The 13,680-nt window shown below is 32.8% G+C and overlaps 2 protein-coding genes and 2 non-coding genes across 4 annotated transcripts; 2 read left to right on the forward strand and 2 right to left on the reverse strand.

Moving 5' to 3' along the window:
- TRNAD-GUC (transfer RNA aspartic acid (anticodon GUC)) lies at window positions 1-72 on the forward strand. Its single transcript has one exon. It is a non-coding gene; the product is annotated as a tRNA-Asp (tRNA).
- A 57-nt stretch (window positions 73-129) lies between these two features.
- On the reverse strand, window positions 130-203 carry TRNAI-AAU (transfer RNA isoleucine (anticodon AAU)). Its single transcript has one exon. It is a non-coding gene; the product is annotated as a tRNA-Ile (tRNA).
- A 418-nt stretch (window positions 204-621) lies between these two features.
- LOC11419719 (L-ascorbate peroxidase 3) lies at window positions 622-3,622 on the reverse strand. Its single transcript, XM_003612157.4, has 9 exons — window positions 3,415-3,622; window positions 3,202-3,326; window positions 3,050-3,099; window positions 2,356-2,421; window positions 2,185-2,233; window positions 2,005-2,087; window positions 1,242-1,321; window positions 1,055-1,157; window positions 622-952 (listed from the first exon to the last, which is right to left on the reverse strand). Exons 1-9 carry the CDS (start codon window positions 3,525-3,527, stop codon window positions 776-778), a joined length of 846 nt encoding a protein of 281 aa, XP_003612205.2. The 5' UTR covers window positions 3,528-3,622; the 3' UTR covers window positions 622-775.
- Window positions 3,623-7,707: 4,085 nt separating this feature from the next.
- Window positions 7,708-12,849, forward strand: LOC11429413 (protein ALTERED PHOSPHATE STARVATION RESPONSE 1). Its single transcript, XM_003612159.4, has 4 exons — window positions 7,708-8,946; window positions 9,189-9,394; window positions 9,917-10,140; window positions 11,621-12,849. Exons 1-4 carry the CDS (start codon window positions 8,214-8,216, stop codon window positions 12,405-12,407), a joined length of 1,950 nt encoding a protein of 649 aa, XP_003612207.1. The 5' UTR covers window positions 7,708-8,213; the 3' UTR covers window positions 12,408-12,849.
- Window positions 12,850-13,680: the final 831 nt, after the last annotated feature.

Genomic DNA, 13,680 nt, shown 5'->3' on the forward strand with positions numbered 1-13,680 from the left:
GTCGTTGTAGTATAGTGGTAAGTATTCCCGCCTGTCACGCGGGTGACCCGGGTTCGATCCCCGGCAACGGCGTTTTATAACCTTTTTTATTTTATTTTTCAAATTAAAATATGAAAAAATTATTATAACTGGCCCATGCAGGTTTCGAACCTGCGACCTTCGCGTTATTAGCACGACGCTCTAACCAACTGAGCTAATGGGCCATTTGAATATTGTGTGAGGAAAATATTATTTATTTAATAAATAGAATACATCCACTTCCACTTATTAATTTTCAAGAGAAATGCTAAGGACAAACTCTCAAACACACTCTTTCAACACACTCCAATAACATGTTGACACATCATCCCCGTGTTGAAAGAGTGTGTTTGAGAGTTTGTCCTTAGCATTTCTCTAATTTTCAATCATTTATCTTTCTTTTTAATCATCAATCAACCCTGTTTATTTCAGGGGATTGTCACCTTATACTTATATTTACACTGTTAAATTTGTGATTTGTTTCAATTTTTAAATTTAAATTGGTTTGGTTTATCATTCAACACCACTTATGGGTATTTTATTTAACAATTCTCAATTCCAAAAGTGGATCAAAAGACACTAAACAATAAAATGTAAATTAAATTTAAGCAGTATATGATTTTATTTTATTTTGAAATGGGTGAGCATGCAGTATATATATATATATATGCTTCTGAGCTTCACAACTTATATAGTACATGATGGCATGTTTTTTATGAGAAACAAATAAAGTACAATTTAATGTAGTAATAATATTTCAATTGATTTTTTTGTTCAGCTCAAGTAAGTAACCCAGCACCACAACAGTTGAGGCAATAACCATTCCTAAAGCTGCCTTAGCCAATTGGGAACGATAACTGCAACTGGGATTGAAGCCTAATTCAGAGAGTTTCTTGTGTGATGTTGCATAATCTCTGAAAAATGCATTCTCATCCTAGTAAAATTCAAAATCATTATTAGCCACACAAAAATACATAATACTATAGTATAAAATAAAATAGAGAACAAAAGAAAATATATATAGTAAAGACAAAACCTTAGCATAGAGTTCAACATATTTGCGGAACGCAGGATCATCAACTAGAGCCTTATCTGTGGGAAGCTTCAATAAATCGTTTGATTCCAATTTCATTAGTTCCCTGTTTATGTTAATATTGTATTAAATATCAAATATTCATACATAATACACTATTTTAAATAAACAAATTAACAAATCATCTTACACAAAATAAGAGTTATCAAACTTGAGAGGGTCTCTAGTCCATTGACCTTCAAAGTTAGAGCGATCTTTATGTGCCTTACCCTTATCAATTGAAATGAACGATATTAAATTAAATTTATATATTCTTCATCAAATGAATAAATATAGGAAAATGATTTATGGTACGACACGATTTCTTCATGATTTATAGTTTATTTATACTTCTATTCGTTTTAATAAATAAAAATGGTTTCTAGTTGTTTGCTTTAACCAAAAAGTGATTAAAAAAACAATTTTTAGTATTTTATGTGCTTTTAACAACAAGACTTTGATGATGAGTATTTAAATCTAAATCGATATAAAAAAATAAAATAAAAAAATTGGTCAAGTAATTTAGTGGCTGAAACTCACATTTAAAATGTAAAATATGGTTTTTGGGTTTGAACCCCGGACCTTACATATATTATGCACTGTCATTATCAACTGAGTTAAGCTCACGGGGACCTTCCATATATATGTAGATTTAAATACCCATTATCATTGCTTTGTTGGTAAAAGCATATAAAATACTAGATATCATATTTTTTAATTAAAGCAAAACACTAGAAATTCTTTTTATTTTACTTAAAATTACTAGAAATAAAAAACAAAGCTAGAAATCATGAAGCGAACAACTAATTAAGGAACAAAAGGCAAGTAGAAGTTGTTTTCGTGGTATATAGCATTACTCATAAATATAATAAACAAAGGAAGTGTTTGAATTATGGTTGGTAATTAATTTGTACCAAAGTGTGGCCTCCAGAGAGAGCTACAATGTCTTTATCAGTGAGACCCATGCGATAAAAGATCTCTCTTAAATGTGATGCGCCTGAAATATAATATATAGTTTTTCATATGATAAATGAAATACTTAGTTTAAGTAATTTTGAGTTAAGTTTCAAGATTGAACAACATGATTTAATTACCTTGTTTGGCATCTGGAAGGCGACCTTCTTGTGGAGATTCCAATGAATCCTAATTCAAAATAAAACACCTCATATTACTACTATAATAGTATAATAAAGATAGATTGTTACTGAAATCATGAGGCTAATTAAACAAAGCATGATTAGTATTGCATTGAATGATGAATGTACCTTTCTTCCGGGAACAAACTGAATAGTTGGACCACCAGTGACCTCTACAGCCACAACCCCAGCTAGCTGAAATACATACAAATATTTCTTCTTACATAATACTTCCTCCGTCCCAAATTGTATCTCACTTTAGAAAAAATATTCATCCCAAATTATATGTCGCTTTACAATACCGATGAAAAATTAATATTATTTTTCCTATTATATTATTAACTATTTATTGCTCTCTTCTTTCAATTCCTTCATTTATCTTTCCAATATCATTTATTGAGGACAATTTTGTAAAACAACTCATAATATCTCTTTCCTACACAATATTAATTATATTTCTTAATATGTGTGTGAAATGCCCAAAACGTCATACAATTTGGGACGGAGGGAGTATAATACATACATGTAACACCCTTTTTTTTTATGTGTGACAATTGGGTTGATCATGTGCAAAAATATGGTTAATTCAGATCAATAAAGGATTAATTCAATTCATAATCAAATTTGTGGTTAATTTAACTACATGTCAGACCTTTGACAAAAAAAACTAATCATATTTTCGCATGTGATTCTATAGACGTTCAAGTGTATGAAAAACTCGACGTCCATGAAACATTTTTGTACATAACATGACTCCAATCGACATGTTAATGTCTTTATTATAAATTATTACAGAAAAGAAAAAAAAAAGTTATAAAATAACCTGGTAAAGGTCCGCATATGAAACTTTGGGGTGTTTAACCTTCACTTCCTCTGTTTCACAAAACAAAAAATAATAACGATAACGATTAATAAGCAAAAAATTGGAGATTATTAATTTAAGTCAAAAATTAAGGTCATCACTGTCTTACTGACCACATAATTCAACGGCTGTTTTCAAGCCCTTGTTAGCAGCATGGTTCAGCTCTTGTTGATTCCTGATAGAACCATTTGGACCCCCTGTTCTTGTTTTTGCGTCGTATGTACCAGCATCATGCCACCTATAAATCAATATTATATGTTATACAATTTATGTATATGTTTTATAGTAAAAGGTTTGTAAAGTTGAAATTATTGTAACAAACGTACGCTAATCGTAGCATGAGAGGAGCACATTTTTTATTAGTGATAAAAGAACGAAGATCGCGACGAACCTCCTCGATTTCTTTAACATACTCTGCATCAACTGCATATTTAGCCATACTTGCAAGGCTTTGGTTAATTTCTGAGAGACCAACCAAGATCTATATTGAAGCTAGAAGTATACGGAGAGAGAGAGAGAGAGAGAGAGAGAGGGTTATATGAAGGGGTTGGTTAATATTGGTTGATTTATAAGAAGAGAATGAAGAAGATGTTGATTATGCTAACATGCATGCATGCAAGTAAAGGATATATTTCATTCTTTTCATTGCTTTGCTTTGCTGCAACAAGACGAAAAGTAGATTATTATTATTATAATACTAGTGGATGTGCCCTTTTATCCACATTTTCTCTTGTATTTTATTGTATATTATTGTAAAATATTTATTTAGTTTAATTAAATTCATTTTTTTTCTAAGAGATGTTAGCTCAATAGTTGTAAAATATTATTGTAAAATATCTATACCATTTATTTAGTTTAATGATAATTTTGTGCAGAAAAAAGTCTGACCAAGAGTTAGTTAATTAATGGATAGTTACCTTTCAAGTTTTTTTATTTTTATTTTGAGAGAAGTTACCTTTCAAGTTCATTTACATAATGGTATAGATAAATGCACCAAATGACCTTCACATTTCTAACTTATATATACAATAAAACCCGTTAAAAACGATCAACAAGTTCAATCTAATGGAATGAGTTAGACTCTTACAATATCGTCTAACGGAATGAGCTAGACTCTCACAATATCGCATATCAAGGCTCAAATATAAAATTAATATTTACATTTAGTACCGGCACATCTTGAATAGAATTATTATTATTTTGTTACATTCAAATAGAATTATCTATAATGCATAAAATATAATGGAAAACCAAAACAACAAAAAACTATTAAAAACGACCATCAAAGAAGGTTACAAAGGCAACATAGAATATCTAGTCATAATATGTGGAGGCGCTTAAAGTCAGTTTCAAAAACCAACTAAAGATATTGTAAGTTACAACTTTTTTTTTTTTTTTTGTAGTGGTTAGAATTTGAATCTCGTACCTTGCATATTTTATGCATTGTCCCAATCAAATGAGTTATACTCACGAGGACAAAAAATTATATTGTAAGTTACAACATTTGTTATTGAGTAAACAAAATAAAACCTGTAATATTGTGGTTTTATGTTAACATTAAGTTGAATATTATAAAATCAAAATTGTTCTATATATGAACAACATATTGCATATCAAAGCAAATTCTTTATCACTCCAAACCACAATGTTTCTATCTCAAACCACAAAATCACTTTATCACTCCACAAAAATTTATATTAAAACCAATATAATTTTAGGGTTCTTCGGCATCTTCTTCTCCTCTTTCTAATTCTTGAAACAAAGAACTGAAGTATCAATCTTTTAATGTGGTTAGTGGTAGATCAATAAAATAAATTCAATTAGGACAAGAAAATAATATATAATACGCCATGAAAGAGAAGAAAAAAAATACCATTATGGAACGTGCTAAATCGCCAACGAAAGTTAAAATTAATTCTCCTCCCTTCATTTCACAACAAATGTTACATTTGTTCATTTCATACAGATTAAAATATATATAAATAGAAGAAATAGAATAATGATTTTAGTAAGTTAATATTATTATCAAACATTTTTGGACTTACCATTATCAGAAATATAAACCGATATATTATGACTTGAAAATGATGCACATAGAGTTAATTAGAGGTACATTTGAGAAATTAATACTCCGGTTTTTGTAAGCAAAAAAAGACCCAAATTTGGTGGCCTAAAAAATAAACAAAAGTCGTCAAATTCAACTTTATTTAATGTTATTGTTCCAAAGCTACCCCTCAAATTCTCCCATTTTCCAAGATAAGCGCATAGTCCCAACATAAATTGAATGTGATTATTATCGTAGTGGTGACTATTTTGGTAATTATAAACTTCTTTTTTAATAAAACTAAAATTGTAAACTAATTTCTTAATATTAGACTGTAAACTAAGACTGCAATTATATATAATCTCTTTAAGGATTTGAAAACAATGGAGGGAACATGTGTAGCAGAAAATCTCTTGAAAGTTCATCTCCTTAGCAAGTACCAACCCACGGTAATTGGCACAAAGCTTAGCAAGGAGGATGTCAAATACGTCTGCAAAGCAACCTGAAAAACCTGCAATCCAACACCTAGTCTAGTGGCGAAGTAAACCTCCAAATCCTACTATGATGAAATTTCCTAAGCAATTGCCATCAACATTAAGAATGATAAAAGATTGATTAAAAGAGTTCCATTGAACTCATTTATCTACAATCGTTGGGGTTGAAGAGTTAGAGAAGCGAGATTTAAGAGTGGCAGACAAGTTGCGAGCTTCCACGACAAGACGGTAGGTAGGGATAGAAATATTAGAGAAGCAGCTAGAATTTTGATTTCTCCAAGACCACCACACTCCTACGGCGAAGATATTGGAAGATTGGGAGGTGAGTCCTTGCCTAAGCCAACACAAAGCATCTGTGTTAGAGAAAAACTCAACAAAGCTGAAGCCCAGAGCATGCCAGAGGTTGGTGGAGGTTGTGCAGTATCATGTGCAATGAAGTAAGGTTTCTTCAAAGTAAGAGCAGTGAGGACAAAGAGCGTTCCACTACTAGAAAAAGCAAAATTAGCGAGGAAAATTTGTGACGAAAAAAATGAAATTCCTCACAAATTCCTTGGTCGCAAAATTTAGTGACGGAATTAGAGAGGGATTTTACATTTTCCCTCACTAAATTTCCCTCACTAATTTTTGTTTTTTTAGTAGTGTTCGAAGCAAATGCTTGAGAAGAGCGCGAAACTTTTTAAGTAAAAATGAATAATATATTATGTACTAATAATACTATTATATTAAATTTTGTACTTTGATTAAATTATAAACTTACCAACATTTTTAGTATTTTAATCCTTAAAAAAAACATTTTTAGTATTTTAAACGTATCAGTTTACACAGACTTTTCGCATATTTAAATTCATTATTGTAAACCAGAAAGAAAAAATGATGTCATATATAAAATTCTTTTAAAATGTCATGTCAAATATCAAAATAGAGCTTAATCTTATTAACAACATATTAGTTCGTTAGTATATTTCAACACATGTTAAATTACTTATTTAAATATTTTCATATGAAGTAAGCTAACAAATCATACTTGATTTTTAAAATGTGATATTCAAACTTAAAAAATAAGTCTATAACAAACTACAGATTATACTTAAACCTTAAAATTATTTTACCAAATTTTATACTTTAAAAAGTTTAATTCGATCCAACTTATTTTCAAATCTACTTAAAGATACGTGAAGTTAGATAATTTAGCTTATAAATAAAGTCAAGAGAGTACTTGTGAGAGGTAAGTAATTCTTAATTCAGTTAGTGACCACCATGAGTTTCATAGTTTGCATTTTGAAAAAGCAAATACCTTTGGTTTAGTAGAAAACAAGTTTTTGGAAACAAATTCCCATACCATAGTGCATACCACTAAAATTAAACACAGCAATTTTCTAATCTAAAGTTCTTTATGCATAACATCCGTCCGTGGATCCCATCTGGCACTGCCACCTTTGTTCTGTGGCCTTTACCTTCTCCTTATGCACGATCCTTCACGTTCTATAAAGAGCATTCACTCATTAATTTTACTTATTATAAGACCCCAAATCCATAGTAAAATTACACCATCTCTCCTTGGTAAGACTTGGTTCAACCCACAAATATTGATATTGTTAAGTTGAATATTTTTGTTGAAGTTTCAACTAAAAATCTTAAAATTATGTGTGTGAGTTTCGACAATAATTTTCATTTTGTCTATCGACTAAGTGTATGTTTTGATATTACGATGTATATATTAAAATTATGGTGATCTATCGTGATTTTTCAAAAACTACACTTTATAGTTTCTACCAAATCATTGTGGGATTCAACTTGTGTGACATTGTGGTGGAAATATCACATACTATTGCCCAACCACAATGTAGCACGTAGAATTTTTTATTTTCTTCTCTCTTTCACAAAGCATTTTTGTTTTATTTAAAAATGAGAAATTCATCTGTCGCATTGGGGTTGAACAATGTTATGTGACATCCCTTCCATAATATCACACAAGTGAAATCCATCATCAATATGGATCACCTTGATTCTGGTATACTATCGTGATGCCGCTAAAAAAATTATGCTTTCCCTATAAGAAGGGGGGTATTTTGGTCAGAAAATAAAATCAAATATCCAAAATAAAAATAAAAAACAGTCCTTTTTTATTACAAGCTCTCTTCCCAATGTCTCCTTGTCTCAAAAACAAGTACTACTAGTACCTAAAAAAACACCTATCACTATTTCCTTTCTCCATTCTTCCCCTGCACCTCCACTACACAGACATAACCCAAACCATAATAACCTTTCCTTAAACAAAACCACATTGCCTTGTTGATGAAGATGTTTCAGATTCAAGTTTTCAACCACAAAACAGACAACTACACTAGTGTTACTAAACTGTCCTAGTTAAAGTTCTTGTTTTTTTCCACACCCATAAAACAAAAAGAAATCAACTTTTCCACTTGCCAACAAAAATCAAAGTTCAAGACAATCACTTTTTGCAGAAACCACTACACTACCCTCTACCCATCTTCACTTCTGATCTCAACATGAGTTCAAAACCATAAAAAAAAAAAAAAAAACCATTTTTATTGTGTTTTCTTTGATCTAGTTGAAGAAAAAGAAAATGGGTTGTTGCTATTCAAGAGTAGACAGAGAAGAAACAGTGTCACATTGCAAATCAAGAAAACGTTACATGAAACAGTTGGTTGAAGCAAGACATGCTTTTTCAGCTTCACATGTTATGTACATCCGTTCTCTTCGTTCAACTGGTTCAGCTTTGTTTCACTTTGCTAACGCTGAAAAAACCACTCATCTTAACCACCATCTTCCGCCAGAGCCACAACCCATTCTTCCACCACCGCCGCCGCGTGCTCCGTCGCCAATGCCACCACCACCACCTCCGATGAGTCCTAGTTTGAGTTCTTATACTTGGACTTCTGGGACTGGTTCACATTCATCAGCTCTTCCGCCGCCGCCGCCACCTCCACCACCTCCACCGCCGGTAATTTCATCTGGTTGGGATTTTTGGGATCCTTTCATGCAGCAACCTCCACCACCTCCTTCGTCACGGTCGGCGACGGAGGAAGAGTGGGAAGCTGCTACTACCACTGGCTCTGAGGTGGTTGTGATGGCTGGTGGGGCGGCGGCGAGTATGGCTACTCCGGCGAGTGGGGTGGTGGGGTATTCTAAGGTGTCAGGAAGTGAACTTGCAATGGTGGTTTCAAGAAACAGTAAAGATCTGGTTGAAGTTATTAAGGAGCTTGATGATTATTTTCTTAAAGCTGCTGATGCTGGTTCTCATGTTTCATATCTGTTACAAGTTCCAAGTTCTGGTTTTTCTGATCATAGTAAAACAAGTAAGTTTTACATGCATGTCATAAATTTTGATCTGTTTTTGTTTAGTATCAACCTATTTCAGATTTGAAATTTTAGGTTGTTTTTTATAATAATTTTTTGTTGAGTGTTAATGAAGGAGTCAAATTTCCTTTTTTGTTTATTGTAATTTGATTTGTGTTGTTTAAGATTCAAGTTGGTGTTTTTTTTTTTTTTTGTATTTGAATTTTGAAGGTTGTGATGTAATTGTACTTGATGGTGGTAGGTAAAATGTACGGAAATGGATGGAATTTGAGTCCATCAATGTGGGCTTGGGGTTCTTCAAGTCCTAAACTGAATGGATTTGGCAAGCTGTCTCAAGAGGTTTCTGTTGGTAGTTTCAGGGCTAATAATGGTGTTGGAAATGGTGGACATTGCTCTACTTTGGAGAGGCTATATGCATGGGAGAAGAAATTGTACCAAGAGGTCAAGGTGAGTAGCTCTTTTTTTCTTTCCCTATGCCTTGAAAAAGTACACATTCAACGAAAAGCAATCCCGGCCCGGCTGTTAATCTGAGATCGAACAACTCAAATTACTCAAAAACCAAATCGGTTTTAAACGACCTTAGTTGTTAATTTGAGAATTAAGATTTAAAATTGTGCGACACAATTACCGCACCAAATCCTACTTGGAGGATAATATAATTATAATAAAACAAAAAGAAAAAAGAGAAATAAAGGTTGAAGAAGAAGGTTTTGTCTTTTGTGGGCATAAACATGATGTGGGTCTAGTGAAGGAATCTTGTTCTATGCAACCAACATTCTGTGATGACTATGGTTTTCTATTAGAAGTCATGTAACTTTATTTGCCCTCATTTTTTTGAAGTCTCCAAACTAAGGTTGATTTGATAATTAAAGAAGAAATTTCACCCATTTGTTATTAGATTCATTAGGTGATTTGATATTTCCATTAATAATTGCTTAACTTCGATGATATTTTTTTGTTGGTTTTAAGAATGCTAAAACAATAAAGATGGAGCATGAGAAGAAGGTGGAATTGGTAAGGAAGTTAGAGATGAGAAGGGCTGATTATGTGAAGACAGAAAAGGCAAAGAAAGAAGTGGAGAAATTAGAATCACAAATGATGGTTGCTTCTCAAACCATTGATAGTACATCGGCTGAAATCGTTAAATTAAGGGAGATAGAGCTCTACCCTCAACTCATTGAGCTTGTTAAAGGGTTAGTCTTCTCTTTTTCTCTAGTGCATTTTTCAATGTTTTATACATAATATAACTTTGCATAGTAGAAGAAAACAGTAGTATAGTATTTATTTTTTGGGATTCTCAGTACTATAGTATTAGTAAAAACTAACAACTAAATAATATGTAAGCATCTCAATAAGCGTTTTTGGAGCCTATCTTAACCTTGGCGATTGGTGAGCCCCCAAGAGCCATCTTGCCTTAAAAGGTCTTGTTAACTTGTGCCTTAACATATTACACAACAACGAAATCAACTTTAATTGATTTCGATATTGTGTAATATGACCCGTGAATTTGAGATTGGACGGTTGTGATTGAAAACTGTGACTCAGTTAAATGCTAAGAATCTGTCTTGAAGCATGGATTGCATTTTGTGTGGTTGTGATCCCTTTGGAGTCATTGCTTTGCTTGTCTAGGGGAGTGGTGACAGCTGTTTGTTGTGTGTAGTAGTAGTAAGAATCAAGTACTAGAACTGGTTCAGAGTACATGCGTAGCATAGTAACAGTATAAAATATTGTTTTAATTTTAACTACTTTATAGTTTTTTTGCTGGATTTCATTGTGTTTCTCACCTGTTTTTGGTGAAGACAAATACTGAATAGACTTATCTTGACTAGTACAATATGTACTACCAGAATCTCGTTTTTTGAACAAGTGAGATCAAGCTCTAAACCAACCCTTTTTCTTGTTCTTGGTGATTTCTTGTTGCTTTGTACCATATATTCTCCCAATGCACTTTTATATGGATGCATTATTTTGTGTAACACTAGATGGGATGTTACGAGGTTCATGCATGATGGTTCTTTTCTGTCTGTTTTCTGCTCATAAAACCATGCAATACTTTTTCCATTACTTTGGGAACTTACTCGTACAATATATACACTATTTAGAGACAGGTTGGATAAAGTGGTACCTTGTTGTGGACAGGTAATTTGACCTGTGTCAAAGATTTAAAATTATATTCTTCAGTGACCATTTTACTGAATGATTCTCCGGAATTAAATTATTGTCACTTAGATTTTTTAACAGAATGTGTAGCACTAGCACAATTTCTTTTTTTTTGAACAATAAAAAATGGGATATATATTAACCACCAAAAGCAGCTCCTATAGCACAAGGCGTGCCAAAAGAGCTACTCTACAAACACATAGTCATACAAACAAACAAAAACCATCACGTGATGCCCAAACATTGGAAGGGACTTGCACTAGCACAATTTCTGCCTGCTGGATTATTCATGGATGAATAAAAAATACTGTTTTCTTAGGATCGGCTCATTTAAGTAGTATTAATCATTGATGTATAAACCGATAGTTGATATTGCATGCACATACATAACAAATCATGAATGTGTTAAAATATATTTTCTTTATTTTCTCACTTTAGAGGAGCCAAATTTGTTTTGTTATTTTATAAAGTTAGTCTCAGTGAGTGAGCATTTTGTGCTTCTTGTGTTGGCAGGTTGATGTGCATGTGGAGAAGCATGTATGAGTGTCATCAAGTTCAGAAGCACATAGTTCAGCAACTGGAATACCTCAACACCATACCATCAAATAACCCTACATCTGAAATTCATAGGCAATCAACACTTCAGCTGGAGCTTGAAGTACAGCAATGGCACCAATCCTTCTGCAACCTCTTCAAGGCCCACAGGGACTATATTGAATCTCTCAGTGGTTGGCTAAGGCTCAGCCTTTACCAATTTAGCCGAAACCCTCTTAGTAGAACAACTGAGGAGTCGAAGATATTCACCCTCTGCGAACAATGGCACCTTGCCGTTGAGCATATACCAGACAAAGTAGCGTCTGAAGGAATAAAAAGCTTGTTGACGGTTATTCATGCGATTGTAGTTCAACAGACGGAGGAGCATAAACAAAAGAAGAAGTCGGAGTATGCGTTCAAGGAGTTCGAGAAGAAGGTGGTTCAGCTTAGATCTTTGGAGTGCAAGTATGGTCCGTACTCCATGTCGGAACGGTCTGGTTCTGTGAGAAGAACGAAGGACCCTGTCGTGGAGAAGCGAGCTAAGGTGGAAGCTTTCAGAGCAAAGGCTGAAGAAGAGAAGATCAAGCATGAAAAGGCGGTGAGTGTTACGAGGTCAATGACACTGAATAACTTGCAAATGGGCTGTCCTCAAGTTTTTCAAGGGATTGTAGGGTTTTCAAGTGTGTGCATGGAGGCTTTTGAATCTGTATACAACAAAGCCAAAGTTGCCGAACAGGAGCGTGATGTGAAGAGAATATTACCTTAGGAAAATTGACATGGATCTGTATAGATGATCAATCACCCTTTTGCGTAATGATCGGTAGATTGCAATGTAGCACTGGATTGAAGTCATGTCCGACAATGACTCAACACCCACACATGTAGTTTACATTAAAATATTTCACATTTTCAAACGATTACCGGTGTCCATGTGTGAGTGTTGTGTCCATGTCCGTGCCAGAGCTTCATGGATAGATTGTATTTATTTATTTACACCTAGTAATATCATGAAACTTGATACCTGATGCTCCTGCAACCCAACTGCAATGGAGGCGAATGGAAGAGTGAAATATATTTTCCTTTTGTTATTCCAGTCATACATTTCATGAAACACTGTAGTATGGTTCTTAACTACCAGTTTGACCGGCAAAAAACATTATTTCTAAATGCATGCGGTGGACGCAGAAGCTGCCAACTTTGCTAGGCAAGGGAACGTTGCAGCATTTTTCACTTGGTTCGGTTATATTACTGTGAATATAATTGCATATATAGTTGATATGTGGATAAACATTGAAGTACTTTTCACTTTTTCTCGTCTCATTCACACTTTTCTTAAAAGGATCGTTTACTTGTTACAAGGACGATTGACCAGAGTTTTTTTGTTTGTGCATACGCTGTTCTGTCTGAAAATTTCTGGAGTTTAGCTTACTATGTTTGGTTTTGTTGAACAATTTGTGATGCCAAAAATTAATTTTGAATTAATTGTTTTTGTAAGCGCCTTAAGCGAACTAAACAATAAAGAATAAGTGTAAATTTAATGTAACACATTTATGTATAAACGAACTAAACAATGAAGAATGAAATTAAGTGTAAATTTAAGGCTTAAATATGCAATTCGTCCCTCTAATTTGAACGCGTTTTTATTTTCGTCCTTGTAAAAAAAAAAAAAAACATCCCTTTAATTTTTGTTTTAAAAAGGTCTCTGACCCCACTATTCAGTTGAAGTGGCATGGTTTTGGCCATATGGCAGTTGCTGACTGTGCAACTTTGCCACGTGGCATGCCACATAATTAATTTTTGTTTATTTTTTTTTCAAAATTCATTTTTTAAATTAAAAAATCAGAAAATAAAATTAAAAATCATAAAAAAAAAAACTGAAAATTAACTTTTCAATTTTTAATTAATTAATTTTTTTCAAAATTCTGAAAATTCATTTTTTTTAAATTTAAAAATCATAAAAAATTGAAAATTAAATTTTTGAAAATTCATTTTTTTTTTAATTCTGAAAATTGAATTATATTTTCAAAAGTTGTAAATTT

The sequence above is a fragment of the Medicago truncatula genome, chromosome 5, assembly GCF_003473485.1.
Source record: "Medicago truncatula cultivar Jemalong A17 chromosome 5, MtrunA17r5.0-ANR, whole genome shotgun sequence".
Taxonomy (NCBI): domain Eukaryota; kingdom Viridiplantae; phylum Streptophyta; class Magnoliopsida; order Fabales; family Fabaceae; genus Medicago; species Medicago truncatula.

Bases quoted from the DNA above. Each gene is read 5' to 3' on its own strand.
- LOC11419719 (XM_003612157.4), bottom strand. From the start codon at position 3,527: ATGGCTAAATATGCAGTTGATGCAGAGTATGTTAAAGAAATCGAGGAG. The intron at 2,422-3,049 runs GTTATTTTATAA...TATGTATTTCAG, and splicing joins CATATGCGGACCTTTACCAG to CTAGCTGGGGTTGTGGCTGT. The intron at 1,158-1,241 runs GTAAGATGATTT...TAACATAAACAG, and splicing joins TTTGATAACTCTTATTTTGT to GGAACTAATGAAATTGGAAT.
- LOC11429413 (XM_003612159.4), top strand. From the start codon at position 8,214: ATGGGTTGTTGCTATTCAAGAGTAGACAGAGAAGAAACAGTGTCACAT. The intron at 8,947-9,188 runs GTAAGTTTTACA...TGATGGTGGTAG, and splicing joins TTCTGATCATAGTAAAACAA to GTAAAATGTACGGAAATGGA. The intron at 9,395-9,916 runs GTGAGTAGCTCT...GTTGGTTTTAAG, and splicing joins AATTGTACCAAGAGGTCAAG to AATGCTAAAACAATAAAGAT.